General features: G+C 38.6%; 2 protein-coding genes across 2 annotated transcripts in view; one reads left to right on the top strand and one right to left on the bottom strand.

Annotated features, from left to right (window-relative positions):
- Positions 1 to 12,384, top strand: part of LOC116484201 (zinc finger protein 532-like) — a 13,431-nt gene extending 1,047 nt beyond the window's left edge. The window contains 6 exon segments of the mRNA XM_058428095.1: positions 9,205 to 9,344; positions 9,347 to 10,379; positions 10,381 to 10,883; positions 10,886 to 11,383; positions 11,386 to 11,510; positions 11,512 to 12,384. Coding sequence (XP_058284078.1) covers positions 9,205 to 9,344; positions 9,347 to 10,379; positions 10,381 to 10,883; positions 10,886 to 11,383; positions 11,386 to 11,510; positions 11,512 to 12,384 — 3,172 coding nt within the window.
- A 979-nt stretch (positions 12,385 to 13,363) lies between these two features.
- LOC131381273 (uncharacterized) overlaps positions 13,364 to 22,044 on the bottom strand; it is a 17,535-nt gene continuing 8,854 nt past the window's right edge. The window contains exon 8 of the mRNA XM_058428094.1: positions 13,364 to 13,465. Coding sequence (XP_058284077.1) covers positions 13,364 to 13,465 — 102 coding nt within the window. The remainder of the gene's footprint in view (positions 13,466 to 22,044) is intronic.

Raw genomic sequence — 22,044 nt, 5'->3', positions numbered from 1 at the left:
AACCACCCATTAGGAACCTATAGATTTCAGGATCGAACACTGGGATTCCCTCAGCACTAAAGGAGGAAAACTGCAAACAGAGCTGAAAGTGCAATGTGGAAAGGTCAGGCTGAGGAAGGTTCTTAGCCAGTAGACCAAGGGCAGGAAGGACACTGCCTCCTCAATCTCCCACTAGGGAACTTGTAGTTCGTGTCTCCTGACCTCAGAATTCCTTGTCATGTTTGTTTTGTCTCCAAGGGAAGGGTTTGCATTACAGAATTTAAGGCTAGAGTGGGCCTCGTGCAGTTAACTTAACCCTCTCTCTCCTTCGCTGGCCGAGGTGAAGTCCGGGACCATGTAGTTCTGACGTCCACTCTCTCAGGGGATCACCAGTTCACCCACCTCACCCGGCAAGCTGGGCCCTAGTTTGGTGACAGGCATCTTCCACCCATCTGGGAGGCAGGGTTCAACACTCTGCCTCTGACCTTGTTTCCTTCCTCTGCCACCTGCTTAGGCAGCCAGAAGGGGTTGTCCAGCCAGCACCTGGGCTTTGGCGCTCCTCATGCAGGTGGAGGAACTTTCAGGCACCTGGTTCCTCAGGTGTCTGCCATCCAGGTGCTCTTCAGGCCTGCCCAGGAGAGCTCTCTTGATCCAGCTAGAACTGGCCAGAACTGACTCACTCAGGAATGTGTAGACTTTGGCATCAGGGGCTGCTTTAATTTGCACAATTTCCAAATACCTCTTTTTTCTTCTTTTTCTGATGAGTCATCTCCCTAGACTTGCATTTTAAAGAGATAGATAGCTATCAGGTTCCAGAGAAGACATGGTAGAACATTTATATCTCAAAGGCACAGAGCTGAGACTTCAGGTTTAGATACTATAATTTGCCTAAACCAAAAAGGAGGGTGTAGGTAAAATTCTAGTCAAGACAGGATGGCCAGGAAAAACACCTTAAACCAAGGGATGGCTTGCTTTGCTGATTTAAGCCAATGGCTTCTTTATCATAAGACTTCCCAGTGATTTAGTCCTCCCTCTCTTCCAGTGCACACAGACATACCCCTCCTTACAAATAAAAATGTTCTTTATAGATGTAAATTTATTTTACAAAAATGTTTCAAAATAACCAGATGAAAATCATCCTTATGCCAGAAAGACTTTTTTTTCATTACTAGAAATGAAACAGTATTTGTTGTATTGACATACTTAGGCTTAGACCTATGTTTAACAAGAAAGCCTAATAATAGCACTGTGGTTAGACTCTAGCCTATTTTTCCAAACCATTATTTTATTATTAAGGAAACAAAGGATCAAATACCTTTCATTCATCTGATATGATCCTTTAAAACACATTCCACTAATAAGTCCCATTTGGAACGGCTGAAAATCTTTTAATAAAACTTTTTAAAGATGAGCTCATGGCTTAGTGTAAATTTCACAAGCTTAATTAGGTCAAATGGAAGGAACTCAGAAGAGTAGTTGTCCAATCAGAGCCCATTATTTGTGAGTCATCAGCCCCCTCCATGACCTTAAAACTCCACTCTGACCTAATTATTGCAAACCTATATACAACAAAGTGAAAGGATTAATTTTCATTCATCAACCTCTCAATCCCAGATTTTCAAAGAAAAAACCTATGTAAGGAATACTTACCAAAACCAGACAGGAAAATTAGAGCCTGCATACTTAAGAGTCAAATTTGTTCCACTGCAGCCAGGTCGCATACAATTACATCATTTGGTTCTTCATACACTCTAGAACTGACCAGGACAGAGTTTAGCATAGAAAAACTGTAAGAAATAGGTTCTGAAACATAGAAATTGCAAAGTTCAAAAGGCTCTGAAAAAAACTAATGTAAATGAGAGACTCCTCTCCCTTTGTTTTAAAGAAATAGACCCATCAGAGAAATGCAAATCAAAACCACAATGAGATACCATCTCACACCAGTTAGAATGGTGATCATTAAAAAGTCAGGAAACAACAGGGGCTGGAGAGGATGTGGAGAAATAGGAACACTTTCACACTGTTGATGGGACTGTAAACTAGTTCAACCATTATGGAAGACAGTGTGGCAATTCCTCAGGGATCTAGAACTAGGAATACCATTTGACCCAGCCATCCCATTACTGGATATATACCCAAAGGATTATAAATCATGCTGCTATAAAGACACATGCACACGTATGTTTATTGCGGCACTATTCACAATAGCAAAGACTTAGAACCAACCCAAATGTCCAAAAATGATAGACTGGATTAAGAAAATGTGGCACATATACACCATGGAATACTATGCATCCATAAAAAATGATGAGTTCATGTCCTTTGTAGGCACATGGATGAAGCTGGAAACCATCATTCTCAGCAAACTATCGCAAGGACAAAAAACCAAATACTGCATGTTCTTACTCATAGGTGGGAATTGAACAATGAGAACACTTGGACACAGGAAGGGGAACATCACACACCGGGGCCTGCTGTGGGGTGGGGGGAAGGGGGAGGGATAGCATTAGGAGATATGCCTAATACAAATGATGAGTTAATGGGTGCAGCACACCAACATGGCACATGTATACATATGCAACAAACCTGCACATTGTGCATGTGTACCCTAGAACTTGAAGTATAATAAATAATTTATATATAAAAAAATAAAAAATAAAGAAATAGACGTTCTGTAAAAATATACACAATTTTTACAGACAAATACATTTACAAGTTGTTTTTATCTTAAAAATTGGGGATATTTCATATTTATAACTAATTATTGAGCCTTAAGTTTTCTTGACCATTTCTAGGCTAATAAACTAAGAATCATGTAAACTAAGCCAAAGTAGAATAGACATAAAAGTCCTGAACACTTCAACTTCCTATTCTTCAAGAAGTATACCTGGCAAAGCTCATTTGAGAGAGGAAAACTTTCCTCCACCCTCTGTTTTACAGCGCTGAGGCTTCTCATCACAGTTCTATGACTTGTAGCTTAAATCCATGTTACATGGTCACTGGCATTGTTAGTGCTTCTCTTTTAACACTGTAGGAATTAATCAATTCGGTGGCGTATTTAATTAATTCTATCACTAGCCTGGCTACTGGCCACCCTTCTCTTCTCAACAAGGAAATCAAGTCAGAAAGGCTTATTTTCACTAAGTAAGACTTTGGGGACATAGCAAAGTTCATGACAATAAGAAAGAAGCAGCAGCAAGGGTTTGAAAAGAGTGGTTTCAGCCAACTGAGGGGTTCCCATGGGAGAAGCAGGATCAAAGAGAGAGAGAGAGAAAAAACAGCGAGGGCTAATTAGATTAGTTCATAGTTGTCCCAAGAGCGATGCCTTTGGGGGCTTCCCTTAGAGGGGAAACAGTCCAGGCCAAAAGGATGACCCATGAGATGGCCGCTGTAAAAGTGGACAATTCTTTTTCCAGTGGCCCGGCTATTTGCAAAAAAGGCAGACATCTTAGGGCACAGGGGTCTTTAGTTTGCATGCACAAGTAGAAGTACTCTCAATCCCTGCAGTTGTTGTAACTGGGAAGATATGCACCTGTTTACCTTTGTAAGGGTTTCCCCACTGTCACCACTGTAACTCTAGGTTATCTTTAGGGAGGCCAAACTTATCTATCTACTGAACCCAGTCCAGTTTCCATCCGATCATCAGACTGAGTGGCCTCTTCTCTCGATCCAATACAGTTCACCATCAAATCCAATTTGATGCTGGACTCAGTCAAGTTTTTACCAATGACTCATCAGCTACCCAAACCTCAAAAGGCCATATGTCATCTCATAGCACAAACTGGCCGCTGGCACCCACCCCAAGGTTATTTGCCCTCTCATAGCACAAAACCCTGGATTCAAAACCCAAAAGGATCAAGGTTCAATGCAAAAAGAACAGAGTCTGGCCTAAGAGGAATGTACAACCTCAGAAGGAGGGCAAAGGGGCCAGCAGTGTCTTTCCTGCATTCCTCAAGGGGTCTTGGGAGGTGGATCCCATCCAGCTTGCCAGAACTCTCAAAAGGCAAAATTACAACAAATTTACTTTAAACTAAATAAATAAATAAAACTTAGCTTTTATTTATTATTTCAGAATCAACTTCGAAACCCAGTCTGGATAAAAAAATAAAAAAACCCTTACAAAGGTAAACAAATGCATAGCTCAAAACACAAATCCTTGGAGCTTCAAAATTTGAGAGAGAACTTGCCCAGGACCCCTGCTGCTGTGAGAGATCTGCGTGCACAATGGACCTGGTGGGTCGCTGTGCTTGGGCACTCCATGCTTCTGGGGTTTGATGGAAGTTCTACTTCAGATTGCATTTCCTACACTAATCTGTTAAAAAAAAAACCTTTACATACGTTAAATTTAGCAGAGTTTATTTGAGCAAAGAAACCGTTTAGGAATCAGGCAGCAGTTTGCACCAAAAATGGCTCAGAACACTCCATGCCACCGTATATGCGGGTTATATTTACAGCTAGAGAAAAAGAAGTGCACAGAAACAGCCTGATTGGCTGCTGTTGGCATTTACCTTATATAGTCATGTTTTGGCAGCTTTCAGCCTCTGATTGGCTGAAGGCTCAGCTGTTTTCATTGGCTAAGACATAGACTATAGTCTTGGGTATATATTTACTCTTTTTATGTATTTCTATATATATTAATAAATATAAGTAGTTGTATGCACATATATAAAAACACACCTATGTGTGTGCATACACATGTATGTGAGTATATATGTTTGCTTCTACCCCGTATGAGCGAAGTATGCCAGAGTGGCAGAGTGCTACATACATATGTGTAAATTTCCATATTAAATATATTTATGTATGTTACCTATATATTTATATGCTCATAAATATATATTTCCTTGAATAGTCACCTATGTTCTATATTTCTAAATTTATAAATATGCATATTTATGTGTGTGTATATGTATATATATGTATATTTAATTTTTATGTGTTTGCTTCTGCCTTATTTGTAAGGTAGCCCAAAATGGCAGAGAGATTACATATGTATGCTATAAATGTTTATAGTATATATTTATGTTTATGTATATATTTAAATATGTTACCTAGTTTTTTTTTCAAGAATTTGAAAAAGTTTCTAAGTTGAGGAAAAATTTACGTAAGATTAAGCACTTTAAAGTGTATCATTCACTGACATTTAGGACATTCTTAACACTCTCTAGTTCCAGAATTTTTTTTCTTTTTTGAGAGCGGTCTCATTCTGTCCCTTAGGCTGGAGTGCGGTGGTGAGATTTTGACTCACTGCAATCTCCACCTCCCAGGCTCAAACAATCTTCCCACCTCAACCTTCTGAATAGCTGGGACCACAGGCACATGTGCCACCACGCCCAGCTAATTCTTCGTATTTTTTTTTTTGGTAAACACGGGGTTTCACCATGTTGCCCAGGCTGGTCTTGAACTCCTGAGCTCAGGCGATCCACCTGCCTTGGCCTCCCAAAGTGCTGGGAGTTTTTATAGTTCGAGGTCTTACATTTAAGTCTTTAATCCCTTTTGAGTTACTTTTTGTATATGGTGATGAGTAGGGGTCCAGTTTCATTCTGGCATCTAGATAGCCAGTTATCCTAGAATCATTTATTGAATAGGAAGTCCTTTTCCTATTGCTTATTTTTGTCACCTTTGCCAAAGATCAGTTAGTTGTAGATGTGTGGCTTTATTTCTGGGTTCTTTATCCTGTTCTAATGGTCTATGTATCTGTTTCTGTACCAATACCATGCTGTTTTGGTGACTGTAGCCTTGTAGTATAGTTTGAAGTGAGGTAGCGTGATGCCTCCCACTTTGTTCTTTTTGCTTAGGATTGCTTTGGTGATTTGTGCTCTTTTTGAGTTCCTTATAAATTTTAGAATAGGTTTTTTTTTCTAATTCTGTGAAAAATGACATTGGTAGTTTGATAGGAATAACATTGAATCTGGAAATTGCTTTTGATAGTATATGGCAATTTTGACAATATTGATTCTTCCTATCCTTGAGCATGGAATGTTTTTCCATTTGTTTGGGTCAGCTCTGATTTCTTTCAGCAGTGCTTTGTAATTATTGTTTTCTTGTTGTAAAGATCTTTCACCTCCCTGGTTCCCTTTATTCCTTGGTATTTTTGTGTGTGTATGTGTCTATTGTGAATTAAATTACATTCTTGATTTGGCACTCAGCTTGGATATTGTTGGTGTATACAAATACTGCTGATTTATGTACCTTGATTTTGTATCCTGAAACTTTGCTGAAGTTGTTTATTAGATCTAGGAGCTTTTAGGCAGAGACTATGGGGTTTTCTAGGTATAAAATCATGTTATCTGCAGAGATAGTTTGACTTCCTGTCTTCCTATTTGGATGCCTTTACTTCTCTCACCTGATTGTTCTGACTAGGATTTCTAGTACTGTGTTGAATAGGAGTGATGGGAGTGGGTATCCTTGTCTTGTTCCAGTTCTCAAGGGGAATGATCCCAGCTTCTGCCTGTTTGGTGTGTTGTTGGCTGTGGGTTTGTCATAAATGTCTCTTATTATTTTGAGGTATGTTCCTTCAATATCTAGCTTATTAAGGGTTTTTAACATAAAGGGATGTTGAATTTTATCAAAAGTCTTTTCTATATCTATTGAGATGATCATGTGGTTTTTGTTTTTAGTTCTGTTTATGTGATAAGTCACATTTATTGATTTGCATATGTTGAACCAATCTTGCTTGTTTATCCCAGGGATAAACCCTGCTTGATTATGGTGGATTAGCTTTTTGATGTGCTGGTAGATTCAGTTTGCTAGTATTTTGTTAAGGATTTTTGCATCTGTGTTCATCAAGGATATTGGCCTGTAGTTTTTTCTTTGTTGTGTCTCTGCCAGGCTTTGGTATCAGAATGATGCTTGCCTCATAGAATGAGTTAGTGAGGAGTCTCTGCTCCTCAATTGTTTGGAATAGTTTCAAGTAGGGATGGTAGCAGCTCGTCTTTATACGTCTGGTAGAATTTGGCTGTGAATTCATCTGATCCTGGGCTTTTTCTTCCTCAAAATCATAAAATTAGATGGAAATTATTTTATTACTGATTCACTTTCAGAACTCAGTATTAATCTGTTCAGGGTTTCAGTTTCTTCCTGGTTCAATTTTGGGCAGTTGTGTTTTCAGGAATTTTTCCACATTTTGTAGGTTTTCTAGTTTGTATGCCTAGAGGTGTTCATAATGGTCTCAGAGTTTTTTGTATTTCTGTAGGGTCATTGATAATGTCTCCTTTGTCAATTTTGATTGTGTTTATTTGGATTTTCTCCCTTTCTTCCACTGTTTGTCTAGTTAGCGTTCTATCTATCTTATTCAGTCTTTTAAAAAACTTCTGGTTTTATTGATCTTCTGTATGTTTTTTCATGCCTCACTTTATTTCAGTTCAGCTCTGATTTTGGTTATTTCTTGCCTTCTGGTTTTACGGTTGGTTTGATCTTGTTTTTCTAGTTCTTCTAGGTGTGATGCTATGTTGTTAATTGGAGATCTTTCTAACTTTTTGTTGTGAGCTTTTAATGCTATAAACTTTCCTCTTAACACTGCTTTAGCTGTATCACAGAGATTCTGGTATGTCTTATCTTTTTTTCTTTGGTTTTGAAGCTTATTTCTGCCTAAATTTCATTATTTAGCTAGCAGTCATTCAGGAGCAGGTTGTTCAATTTCCATGTAATTTTATGGTTTTGAGCAATCTTCTTAGTATTCCCTTCTATTTTTATTGTGCTGTGGTTTGAGAGCATAATTAGTATGATTTCAATTTTTTAAAATTTGTTGAGAATTGTTTTTTGTCTGATCGTGTGGTTGGTTTTAGAGTATGCACCATGTGGTGATGAGAAGAATATATATTCTGTTGTTTTGGGGTGGAGAATTCTGTAGATGTCTGTTAGTTCCATTTGGTCAAGTGTTGAGTTCAGGTCCCACATATATTTTTTAGTTTTCTGCCTTGATGATCTGTCTAATCCGTCAGTGGAGTGTTGAAGTCTCCCACTATGATTGTGTGGGAATTTAAGTCTCCTCACAGGTCTCTAAGAATTTGTTTTTATGAATCTGGGTGCTCCCAGGCTGCACACATAATTCTTGTGTTGGATGCGTATATATATTTAGAAGAGTTAAGTCTTCTTGTTGAATTGAACACTTTACCATTATGTAATGCCCTTCTTTGTATTTTTTTGATTGTTGTTGACTTAAAGTCTGTTTTGTTTGAAATTAGAATAGCAGCCCCTGCTATTTTTTTGTTTGTTTTGTTTTTGTTTTCTGTTTACTTGGTAGGTTTTCCTCCATCCCATTACTTTGAGCCTATCTGTGTCATTGCATGTGTGAGATGGGTCTCTTGAAGATGGCATACAGTTGGGTGTTGTTTGTTTGTTTGTTTTAATTTTTTGAGTCCAATCTGTCTCTTTCATCCATGCTGGAATGCAGTGGCACAATTATGGCTTCCTGCAGCCTCAACCTCTTGAGTTCAGGTGATCTTTACACTTCAACTTCTGGAGTAGCTGGGACTACAAGTGCATGCCACCATGCCTGACTAATTTTACATTTTTTATAGAGACGAGGTTTTCCCATGTTGCCCAGGCTGGTCTTGAACCGCTGGGCTTAAGCGATCTGCCCACCTTGGTCTCCCAAAGTGCTGGGATTACAGACATGAGCCACTGCACCCAAGCGGGTCTTGCTTCTTTATTCAACTTGCCACTCTGTGCGTTTCAATTGGGGCATTTAGCCCATTTACGTTCAAAGTTAATAATTCTATGTATGGAATTGATCCTGCAGACTAGACTTGATTTTGTAGTTGCTTTATAGTGTTAATGGTCTATGTACTTAAGTGTGTTTTTGTGGTGGTTGGTAATGGTCTTTTGTTCTCATATTTATTTTATTTTATTTTGAGACAGGATCTCACTCTGCTTCCCAGGCAGAGTGCAGTGGTATGATCTGGGCTCATTGCAACCTCTGCTTCCTGGGCTCAAGCCATCCTCCTGCCTTAGTCTCCTGAGTGGGTGGGACCACAGGCACATACCACCATTCCTAGCTAATTTTTATATTTTTTTGTAGAGATGGGGTTTCACCATGTTGCCTAGTCTGGTGTTGAACTCCTGGGCTCAAGTGATCTGCCTACCTCAGCCTCCCAAAGTGCTGGGGTTACAGGCGTGAGCTACTGTGCCTGGCTTGTTTCTATATTTAACACTCCCTTAAAGACCTCTTTTAAGGCAGGTCTGGTGGTAATAAATTTCCTTAACATTTGCTTGTCTGAAAAGTATCTTCTCCTTTGCTTATGAAGTTTGTTTGACTCTATATGAAATTCTTGGCCTCCTCGGCATTGCACCATCAAAGACAAAGTTGTCCTCCCACTTCTCATCCTGCATTGCTGCCATCACAGCTCTCAGCGCTAAAAAGGCGGCTCAGACTCCTCCAAAGAACAAGTGGCCAATTCGAGGGAATCCTCCCCGTTACCAAAAGAAGTAAACGACAGTCCGAGAGCCGCTGCCAAGTCTCCTGAATCCCAGAATCTCATCGACGGGACAAAAAAACCATCCCTAAAGCAACCAGATAGTCCCAGAAACATCTCAAGTGAGAACAGCAGCAAGGGAACCCAGTCCTCTCCTGCAGGATCCACACCAGCAATCCCCAAAGTCCACATAAAAACCATTAAGACATCTTCTGGGGAAATCAAGAGAACAGTGACCAGGGTATTGCCAGAAGTGGATCTTGACTCTGAGAAGAAATCTTCTGAGCAGATGGCATCTGTGATGTCCTCTGTGACATCCCTTCTGTTGCCTCCAGCATCAGCCACTGCCGTTTCCTCTCCCCACAGGGTGCCTCTCCAGTCTGCAATGGTGACCAATGCAGTTTCCCCTGCAGAGCCCACCCCTAAACAGGTCACAATCAAGCCTGTGGCTACTGCTTTCCTCCCAGTGTCTGCTGTGAAGACAGCAGGATCCCAAGTCATTAATTTGAAGCTCGCTGACAACACCACGGTGAAAACCATGGTCATACCTGCTGCCTCTGTCCAGAGTGCCAGCAGCACCATCGTTAAAGCTGCCAATGCCATCCAGGAGCAAACTGTCATGATGCCAGCATCCAGCCTGGCCAATGCCAAACTTGTGCCAAAGACTGTGCACCTTGCCAACCTTAACCTTCTGCCTCAGGGTGCCCAGGCCACCTCTGAACTCCGCCAAGTGCTAACCAAAACTCAGCAACAAATAAAGCAGGCAATAATCAATGCAGCAGCCTCACAACCCCCCAAGAAGGTGTCTCGAGTCCAGGTGGTGTCGTCCTTGCAGAATTCTGTGGTTGAAACTTTCAACAAGGTGCTGAGCAGTGTCAATCCAGTCCCTGTTTACATCCTAAATTTCAGTCCTCCTGCCAATGCAGGGATCACATTACTGATGCATGGGTACAAGTGCTTGGAGTGTAGGGACTCCTTTGCACTTGAAGAGTCTGACCCAGCACTACGACAGATGGAGCATGTGCATCGAAGTAACATGCAACCATTGTACAAAGAACCTCGTTTTTTACAACAAATGCAGCCTCCTTTCCCATGCCCATGGGCATAAGAAGAAAGGGGTGGTAATGCAATGTTCCTACTCAATTTTAAAGCCAGTCCCAGCAGGTCAAATGACAGTTTCTCCATCAAGCAATACTTCTTCTTCATCTTCCACTCTTCAGAGCCCTGTGGGAGCTGGCATACACACTGTCACAAAAATTCAGTCTGGCATAACTGGGACAGTCATATCGGCTCCTTCAAGCACTCCCAGCACCACAGCCATGCCCCTAGATGAAGACCCCTCCAAACTGTGTAGACATAATGTAAAATGTTTGGAGTGTAATGAAATCTTCCAGGTCAAGACATCGCTGGCTACAGTTTTCCAGCAGGCTGCAGATATGAGTGGACAAAAGACTTGTACTTTCTGTCAGATGCTGCTTCCTGATCAGTGCAAAGAATCCATCAGCACAAATCTCCCTACACCTGCCCTGAGTGCAGGGCCATCTGCAGGTTGGTGCACTTCCAGACCCACGTCACCAAGAACTGTCTACACTACACAAGGAGAGTTGGTTTTTGACGTGTACATTGCAATGTTGTGTACTCTGATGTGGCTGCTCTGAAGTCTCGCATTCAAGGTTCTCACTGTGAAGTCTTCTACAAGTGTCCTATTTGTCCGATGGCGTTTAAGTCCGCCCCAAGCACACATTCCCACACCTACACACAGCATCCTGGCATCAAGATAGGAGAACCAAAAATAATATGTAAGTGTTCCATGTGCAACACTGTGTTCACCCTGCAAACCTTGCTGTATCGCCACTTTGACCAACACATTGAAAACCAGAAGATGTCTGTTTTCATGTGTCTCGACTGTTCTCTTTTATATGCACAGAAGCAACTTACGATGGACCATATCAAGTCTATGCATGGGACATTGAAAAGTATTGAAGGGCCAACTTGGGTGTAAACTTGCTTTTGAGCATTAAGCCTGCAACTTATAATTCAGCATATCAGAACAAAGAGGACAGCAAATCCATGAATGGGAAAGAGAAATTGGAAAAGAAATCTCCATCTCCTTTGAAAAAAATCAATGGAAACCAAGAAAGTGGCCAGTCCTGGGTGGATGTGTTGGTAGTGTGACCGCCTGTTCATGCAGAGAGATGTGTACATATCCCACGTGAGGAAGGAGCATGGGAAGCAAATGAAGAAACACCCCTGCCGCCAGCATGACAAGCCTTTCAGCTCGTCCCACAGCCTGTGCTGGCACAACCGGATCAAGCACAAAGGCATCAGGAAAGTGTATGCCTGCTCACACTGCCCAGACTCCAGAGGTACCCTTACCAAATGGTTGATGCTGGAGAAGCATGTCCAGCTGATGCATGGCATCAGCGACCCTGACCTGAAAGAAATGACAGACGCCACCAATGAGGAGGAAACAGAAATAAAAGAAGATGCCAAGGTCCCCAGCCCCAAGTGGAAGTTGAAAGAACCGGTTCTGGAGTCCAGGCCTCCCAGAGGAGCAATCACTCAACCACTGAAAAAGCTGAAAATCAATGTTTTTAAGGTTCACAAGTGTGCCGTGTGTCGCTTCACCACCGAAAACCTGCTGCAGTGCCACGAACACATCCCTCAGCACAAATCGGATGGTTCTTCCTACCAGTGCCGGGAGTGTGGCCTCTGCTATATGTCTCACGTCTCTCTGTCCAGGCACCTCTTTGTTGTACACAAGTTAAAGGAACCTCAGCCAGTGTCCAAGCAAAATGGAGCTAGGGAAGATAACCAACAGGAGAACAAACCCAGTCATGAGGACGAATCTCCCAATGGTGTCATGTCAGACAGAACGTGCAAAGTGTGCACAAAAACTTTTGAAACTGAAGCTGCCTTAAACACTCACATGCAGACACATGGTACGGCCTTCATCAAATCCAAAAGGATGAGCTCAGACGAGAAATAGCCACAGACGCTCCATGAGGAAAATCCCTGTCCACATTGGGATAAAAAAGACACTTTCGTTACACAAAGTTTGCAGTATCATAGAGTTAACGGTACTGTCTAGGCTGGTGCAATATGTTCTCTTTCAACATGCCTTCTTCTTCATCTTGTCATATATATCCTCATTAAGTATTAAAACAGGATTTGAGTTTAAAAGAGTTTGTATATATTTAAATGAATAACTTTTTATACTCTTTGTTACATGTTTGTATCAGTAATCAGTGGAAAACGTTTTCAGTTGTTTTGGGTTAGAATTTTTCTTTTTGTACTGTTTCTTTAAAACAGAGTTCTTAGTAACGGGGCAGTTCCTGAATTCAAATAAATCACTTTGTATGTTTCGAATTTGAATGGGTTAACTACTTACAGGCTAAAATAATGCCCTTTTTAGTGTTTTTAATTTTTAGAATTCACTACATAAATTGGAAGTAATTGTGGGTCTCAAAAACACTAGGAACTTCTAAATGTCTTAGCACCTCCTCGATGTGCCTGCCCCGAGGGAGTGAGTGCACGTTTGAGACGACTGCACTCCAGTGTGGGCGCACCTTTGTCTTCAGGCCACGCCGAAGGGTGTTCAAAGCAGCCTTGCAGGTCGCTCCTTTCCCAGCCGTGGAAACTAATAAAACTGAAGCCAGGAATCTAATAAGGAATGCTGATTTCCTCAATTCCATTTTGAGGAATGGGGAAGGCTATTCTAAAGAAAAAAAGAATGGGACAGGTTTTCTGGGCAGATCTGCAAGGCTGGCTTTAAGAGCACAAGGAGGGAAAGTAACAAAAGGGCTGGACTACTATAAAAGTTACAAATACGTAGTTAGACCAATAGATCTACATAGTCAGGTTTTTGTCATGTAATTTATTAACTATTACAGAAACACAACTAAGAATATCAAGTATTTCTCTGGCTCTTGATAGAAAAAAAAATCAGCTGACTTAATCCTTTGCTTTCAAAAGAGTTGGCGTTTCCTGTTCTGGGTGCTACTGCCAAACGTTCTGGTGCTTAGAGTTGGGGTGCACGACGTCAGCCACCGACTTAGCAATGCAGCCGGCTGTGTATCGCAATTGGCCGTTACCTTAAGCACTGAGCCACATGGGATTAGTTCAGCCATTTCAAGAGGTATATTTAACGTCGGTAGTTGTACTTTACTAAAATGCAGTAGAGGTACTCTTCTGTCCCTTCCGTTTATAGTTCTCTGAGAGAGTTATATTTTTTGGTTTTGTTTTGTGTTTTCTTTTGCATTTTATATCTTGTATTTATCCTTGAACATGTTTTGTACTTTTTTTTTTTAAGAAAAGGAATTCTTTTGTGTATATATAGATACTTGTATGATATACTGTAGTCAATGTTCGGTTCCTCGAAAGGTCTTGCTGCTGTCAGGTGTTATACACTCCATCCATCATAACTGTATGGAACACATTTCATATGTAAATAAACGTGGGACATTTGAAAAAATATTTTGTTCTATGTAGTTGAAAATCATTGGCTAAGTTCATTATAACCTCCTTTCTGCATCTTACCCTCATCCACACTCTCTTACAGGCTTTCATTAATTGTAAATTCTTATGTCTATATTTTCCATATCTACTTAGTACTACTTTTTGGAATGAATCTTTCATGCCCTGCTCTGGTCAATAATCTTGGGTGAAATGAGAACACAAAGCCAGAGAGACCAGGTTTCTGTAGTTCTCTAACATCGGATTCTAATACAAATTCTGCTGTGCAGTGCCCAGGCATTGCCACCCCTCTGGAGAGAATTCTATGGCTACATCCCTGAATGTCAACAGTTCCATTTCTAGGCTTGCAGCAGGTTCTGGTGTCCTAGCTATGGATCTCCAAATGCCTGCTGGTCACAGGGCCATAGAGACTGGGCTTCTAGGAACAGAAGACACAGAGCAGTGAACAGGAGCCAGTTTCATTCTACCTATGGATAGGCAGTTATCCCAGCACTATTTATTGAATAGAGAGTCCTTTCCCTATCGCTTATTTTTGTCAGCTTCATGGATGTTCACTTGGTTGTAGGTGTGTGACTTTATTTCTAGGTTCTCTATTCTGTCCCACTGGTCTATGTATCTGTTTTTGTACCAGTACTGTAGCGTTTTGGTTATGTAGCCTTGTAATATAGTTTAAAGTTGGACAGTGTGATGTCTCTGGCTTTTTTCTTTTTTTGGCTTAGGATTGCTTTGGTGATTCCTGCTCTTTTTTTCATTCCGTATGGATTTTAGAGTAGTTTTTTTCCTAATTCTGTGGAAAACAACATTGGTAATTTAATACGAATAGTGTTAAATCTAGAGATTGCTTTCGGGTGGTATGGCCATTTTAATGATACTCATTCTTCCCATTCATGAACATGGAATGTTTTTCCATTTGTTTGTATCATCTGTGATTTTATTCAGCAGAAATTTTTGTTATTCTTGTGGAGTTCTTTCACCTCCTTGGTTAGATATATTCCTAGGTATTTTTTTGTGTGGCCATTATAAATGGGATAGCATTCTTGATTTGGCTCTCAGCTTGGATGTTATTGGTGTATACAACTGCTACTGACTTTTGTACATTGATTATATATTCTGAAATTTTACTGAAGTTATTTATCAGTTGTTGGGATTTTTGGTAGTCTTTTAAGTTTTTCTAGGTATTGAGTAATATCATCTATGAAGAAAGATAATTTGACTTATTCTTTTCCTATTTGAATTTCCTCTTTTTCTTTCTCTTGCATAACTGCTCTCCTATGACTACCAGTACCATGTTGAGTCAGAATAGTGAGAATGGGCAACATTGTCTTGTTCTGATTCTTAAGGGGAATGAATCCAGCTTTTGCCAGTTCAGTATGAGCTTGGCTGTGGGTTTGTCATAGATAACTCACTATTTTGAGGTATACTCCTTTGATGTCTAATTTGTTGAGGGTTTTTATCAAGAGGAGATGTTGGGTTTCATTTAAAGCTTTTTCTCCATCTATTGATGATCATGACGTTTTTACTTGTGTTCGTGTTTTTTGTAAATTTTGTTTTATTTGGTGAATCACATTTATTTATTTGCATATGTTGAACCAACCTTGCCTCCCATGAATAAAGCCTACTCAATCATGGTGAATTAACTTTTTGATGTGTCGCTGGATTCAGTTTGCTAGTATTTTGTTGAGGATTTTTGTGTCTGTTCATCAGGAATATTGGCCTGTAGTTTCCTTTTTTGTTGTGCCTGCCAGATTTTGGTATCAGGATGATGCTGGTTTTATAGAATGGGTTAGGGAGGAGTTCCTTCTCCTCAACTTTTTGGGGAATGTTTCAGTGGGATTGGCACCAGCTCTTCTTTGCATGTCTGGCAGAATTTGGCTGTGAACTAATTGGTCTAGGACATTTCTTGGTTAGTAGGATTTTTATTACTGGTTTATATTTTTCAAACTTGCTATTGGTCTGTTCAGGATCTCAATTTCTTCCTAATTCTTCCTTGGGAGGTTTTGTGTTTCTAGGAATTTATTCATTTCCTCTAGATTTCTAGTTTGTGTGCACAGAGGTGTTCATAATAGTCTCTGAGGCTCTTTTGTATTTCCGTGGGTATCAGTTCAGATTGTATTTATTTGAATCTTCTTTCTTTGTTAGTTTACCTAGCATTCTATCATCTCACATATTCTTTGAAAGAACCAACTTTTAATTTCATTAATTTTTTATATGGCTTTTTGGGTCTCAATTTTATTTCTGCTGTGATTTTTGTTATTTATTTTATTCTGGTAGCTTTGGATTAGTTTGTTCTTGTTTTTTTAGGTCCTTTAGGTGTGATGTTAGATTGATAATTTGGTATCTTTCTAGCTTTTTGAGGTAGGCAAACCATTTAAGCACTATAAACTTTCTTCTTAATACTGCTTTTTCTACATTCCAGAGATTTTGGTAAATTGTGTCTCTGTTTTCATTTATTTTAAATAATTATTTGATTTCTGCTTTAGTTTTGTTGTTAACTCAAAAGTTATTAAGAAACAAGTTCTTTAGTTTCCATTTTATTGTGTGATTTTGAAGTATCTTCTTGATATTGCCTTCTATTTTTATTCTCCATGGTCCAAAAATATGCTTGGTGTTGTTTCTTCATTAAAAAAAGTTATTGAGATTTGCTTTATGGCCAAATATGTGGTTGATCTTAGAGTATATGCCATGTGCAAATGAAAAGAATGCATCTTCTGTGGTTGCTGGGTGGAACATTTTGTCAATTTTTATTAGGTCCAATTGGTGAAGTGCTGAATTTAAGTCAGAATTTCCTTGTTAGTTTTCTGCCTCACTCATCTATTTTTCTAATTAGTATGATTCAGTTTTTTTTTCTGACATTGCAGTTTTCTGCACCTTTCACAACATTTCAAGAAGACTATTACAAGAATACTACAAATTTTACACACAATATCATCAAAGGAGTGACACATTGGAGAAAAACCATGATAAATATTCAACAAAACTAGAACATACATTTGTATATTCTTTCATTAATTGTATTAGTTTTTTCCTCTTTTTGTGCCCATACTTATTAGAATCGTTTTCATAAAAAAAGCAGTTTTCTTTCTTTTTTTGTTTTTTTTGAGACAGGATCTTGTTCTGCAACCCAGGCTGGTGTGCAGTAGTGTGATTATGGCTCATTGCAGCCTTGAATTCCTAGGCTCAAGCAAATCCTCCCACCTCAGCCTCCCAAGTAGCTGGGGCTACAAGTTTGTGCCACTGGACCCAATTAAGTTTATTTTATTTTATTTTATTTTATTTTTTTATTTTATTTTATTTTATTTTTGTAGAGTCAGGGTCTTGGTATATTACCCAGGCTGGTCTCAAACTCCTGGGTTCAAGTGATCCTCCCACCTTGGCCCCGCAAAGTGCTGGGATTATAGGTGTTAGCCACCACACACGGCAGCACTTTTTGACTACAGCTGATTGCAAATATTTGTAGAGAGGAATTGAGAATAATAACGCTGGATGACCAAAATTCGGTGTAGCTATGGTTAAGATTTGATAAAAGTTCCCAATAGACAAGGAAATTTTGTTATTTCTATTATTTGCAGCATTTTAAGATAACAACCAGAATCATTATGACAGTGTCATGTTAGAGACATCAGGCTTTCATAAATTTTATATCATCTTTAGAATATTCACATTAATAACATACCCATACAAATATAACTTAAGATTTAACATAGTAATCAAAATTATGACTGATAACAAATCAGCTTTTTGTAAATTTACATAAGTTTTGGAACAGTTATGTCAATAATGTACCCATAATTGTAACAGAAAGATCTAATATTATCATTTGATGATACTTTACAAATAATCTACCAGATAAGTCTAATTATTTAATACAAGAAGACTTAATTTAGGATTTTCATCCTGGGGGAACATGACAAAGATGTCAAAAGTTTCAAAAAACTAGATCAAAATAAAACCATAGGTCACTGGAAAATAAAAGTTATTCACACAAGTAGAGTGGTAATCAAAATACTTCAAAAGAAATACAGAAATTTTTATGAAGGTAAAATCCTTAACCCTTTTAAATTTCAGTTTTCCTAAGTAATATGAAACCTAATAAGAATAATGCAGAAATTGTTTTAATAAAACATAAAATCTTTGTTTTTTAGACCAGCTACTATAAAGGTAAACAAACAAACAAAAATCCCCACAAAACCTCCTATAGTGTTGATTTAGCTTGGATGTGTGTCCCCTCCAAATCTCATGTTGACATGTTACCTCTAGTGTTGGAGATGGCCTAGTGGGAGGTGTTTGGGCCATAGAGGCAGATACTTTATGAATGACTCATTGCCACCCCCATGGCAATGAGTGAGTTCTTGCTCTGGTAGTTCATGCAAGAGCTGGTTGTTTAAAGGAGCTTGGCACCTCCTCCTCTCTCTTGCTCCCTCTTTTGCCATGTGACATGCCTGCTCCTCATTCACCTTCCACCATAAATGTAATTGTAATCTTCCTGAGGCCCTCACCAGAATCAGATGCTGGCACTGTTCTTCTTGTACAGTCTGCAGAACTGTGAGCCAAAATAAATGTCCTTATAATTTACCCAGTCTCAGGTATTTCTTTATAGCAATGCAAAATGGAGTAACACAAGTATGACTAATTCTCCTTATGGGAAGCCCATTTAGATAACCTGGAAGTCAAGCCTGATAAAAAGGGTAGTTGAGCTTAATCAGATGTAAGAACAGTGTGTTCAGGGTTATATGTGTACACGACAGTACAAAGGAATGTAAACAGGAGAACTCATACCTTGAGCACAGAAATACATGGCTCTCAGCAACAGCATGAGAATTCCCCTCTACTGAAGAAAAGCCGAGAGTACAGAATCAAATTATTCTAGAGGAAAACACTACTATTCTAGACCTTCAAGATAAACATTTTAGTGTCCAGTCACAACATCAGAGGTAGAGTGGAAGAAAATAGTTATGGGAGTTAATAAAAAGATTGAAGAAGAGAGTTATCATCCCAGGTAAGCAAAAAGATTTACCTTTTAAGGGAATAAAGAACAGAAGGAAATGGTATATAAACTGCAAATCACATTTAGTGAGATAGAGCAGAATTTGAACTTCTGAGACATAAATTTGAGAAATTTCAAAAAGAAACAGATAAAACCTCTTGTAATTTTATTAATAACAAATAAATACTTTCAGAAAATCTTATTCTAACATAGGGGACGAATTTTTAGTTTTGTATTAGTATATTTTTAATATCAAAACTCCATATTTAGAAAGAAAACATTTGTGTTATAGCAAACTTAATCACATACAAACTTCCTTTAATAAATCTCTTTTCAAATATCTTATCGTGACTTACACAGACTATTTAAGACATCCTGGGACTTTTTGCTCTTTCTTATACTTCCTTTTTCTTAAATACCCAGTCATTTCACTGTAGGAAAAAATTTACTATACAAGATTCTTTCTTATACAAAATTATTCTCTTTTCTTTTTAACCTCTTTTTGTTTTTTTTACAAAAAAGTACATTTCCATATCCATAACCTTTTTCACCTTTCTCTTCCACTTACTTGTTTCTTTCTATCTTATTTCATAAATAACCTTTAAATAACCTCTGAATTAGACAAAATTTTCTTTTTCTCAATAACACATTTCATGCCTTTCTTGTATTTTTTTCTTATCAAAAATACATCTTATTTTTTGGCATACTTTATATACAAAATTATATGTTAGTTAGAACTTTTAACTCTTAGTAACCTTAAATTTTGGTGTAAACTTAGTAAGCAAGATCTTGACTTGTCTGCCACATATCAGTATTTTATAGAAAAGAGCCATTTCATCATTTTTTAAAAATACGTTTTCTTATATTTTCTTAATTGAAAATGACATTTAATGAGTTTGTATTATTTAATTTATCATAAGTTTAAGATTTCAAATTACATAAAAGGTTTATTTATAAGCATTTTTCATTTACATTTGCCTAATTTACTTACTGCTAACAGTATAACAAGATTACTTATGCAAACTGAGATATTGGACAAAGCTGGTAAGTATTTCAAGTTATTTCGTTGTTAACAACTTTTATAGCCTATGAATATCAAATGTTCATTTAAGTAAGAACCTGAAAGTTACATATATGGGTATTTTGCCTCTAACTCATAAGATAGGTCTGTTTTTGTGAAACCAACAATATTAAATCAGCCTTACTTATGAAAAAACACACAAAGATCATCTGTTTTTGGCTTGATTTATAGTTTTATAGCCTTCATACCAAACCCTGACACTTTAAATATCTAGCAGAAACAACTATAAAACTTTTGATCAGTAAATGCAGGCAAAAATGTGTGCTGACATTTCTGAAGACATTTCTATGTATATTTTATTAATAATTTTAAAACCAGCTTACTTATTAAAGATTTAAGTCATGTGAACTTGGAAAATATTTGTACTTCCTAATGTATGCCTATTTATAAGTCAATTTGATACCATATAGACAAAACATAAAAAATACATGTACACATCTAAACACATACACACACATAAATATCTTATAGCTTTCATTCTATAATTTTAGTCATGAGATAGTAATATAAACTCACTGGCTTACCAAAGATGGCTGGATTCAAATTGTATTCCTGACAAAAATGGAACCTGTTCAGATGGCTAAATTTCATTTGCCCCATTGGGTAATGTAATGAAGGCTATGAAACAAAGTTTTGGAAAAAGCCGTTTCCATGGCAATTTGATTTAAAAAACCCACAAAACCCTTTTCATATATTTTTTCACCTTCAGTTTCAGATGAGTTTAGGGTTAAATTTTCCATTTTTGCATTTTAGCTAGAACTGGCTGAATTGTATAAGAAAAACAAAATCTCCAAGTAGCTTTGGATTAGCAATACCACGCATTAGCAGTGCATTTTATCTCAACAGCAGCACAAAAGTCAGCAAATTCAATGTAGGGGAGAGAGAGAGAGAGGGGGGAGAAAGAGAGAGAGAGGAATTAGAAGACTCTACGTTTTGGCTGGGCGTGGTGGCTCATGCCTATAATCCCAGCACTTTGGGAGGCCGAGGTGGGCGGATCACAAGGTCAAGAGATGGAGACCATCCTGGCTAACAGGGTGAAACCCCGTCTCTACTAAAAACACAAAAAATTAGCCGGGCATGGTGGTGGCGGGTGCATGTAGTCCCAGCTACTCGGGAGCCTGAGGCAGGAGAATGGCGTGAACCCAGGAGGCGGAGCTTGCAGTGAGCCGAGGTTGCTCTACTGCACTCCAGCCTGGGCAACAGAGCAAGACTCTGTCTCAAAAAAAAAAAAAAAAAAAAAAAAAAAGAAGAAGACTCTACGTTTTAACTCTATAGTTGTAGGTTGCCCATTTAAACTCTGAATTTTTCTTAATGTAATTTACCTATTAGTTTAAACGTGCACACAAGAATGAGCCATAATATGTAGCTAACTAGAGTCCTAGAAAACCTGTCATGCCTTAATATTTGAGAATCCAGTTTTTGGCCATTTCAATGTTAAATCTCCTGTAGTAAACCCCTCCTATTCAGGGAGATACCTGTAAGTGTAGGCTCTGTATGTGTTATACATGAGGCCTACTGGATCATGACTGGAGATTGGTTGTCAGGTACCACTGTTGTTTCGATTTTGGATAATTTATTTCCCATTCTGAGAACTCAGCAAAGCATAATACTAGTGAGAAATGTAGTGGGGTCAGGTTTGCTGCTTTGAGCATTGCCAATAGTTGTTTCTTTTACATGTCTTGGTTTCTCCCTCTGGTTATCAAAAGCAATCACGGAGGCTCGGTGCACTGGGTGACTGACCATCATGTGTGCTTCCCCAGATGAGCCAACTATTACTTACCTGTGAAATGGAATTTCCTATGGGACCACTGCATGTTACAAGGATTGTACCTCTGACACTTCCATGAGATTTGCAGTCACCCGGGAATGCCAAATCAGAATTTAGCTGGCAGGGGCAAGTGTCCCTTGTCTTCAGAGATGACTCAGGTCAAATCTTCATATATTTTTAATAGTTTCTGTCCTGTGAGCCTTGTTCATAAAGTCAAATTGAAAGGGAAAGTACCAGCACAACCTAGCAATTCAGACAGCTTCACATATCCATTCCTTCCTAGTATCTTTTAAATAGGAGAATTCTTCTTCTTGAGAAATGAAAAGTCTCAAGGAAGAAC

The sequence above is a fragment of the Hylobates moloch genome, unplaced genomic scaffold (assembly GCF_009828535.3).
Source record: "Hylobates moloch isolate HMO894 unplaced genomic scaffold, HMol_V3 SCAFFOLD_15, whole genome shotgun sequence".
Lineage (NCBI taxonomy): Eukaryota > Metazoa > Chordata > Mammalia > Primates > Hylobatidae > Hylobates > Hylobates moloch.
This window is presented reverse-complemented; position numbering and strand designations above follow the sequence as displayed.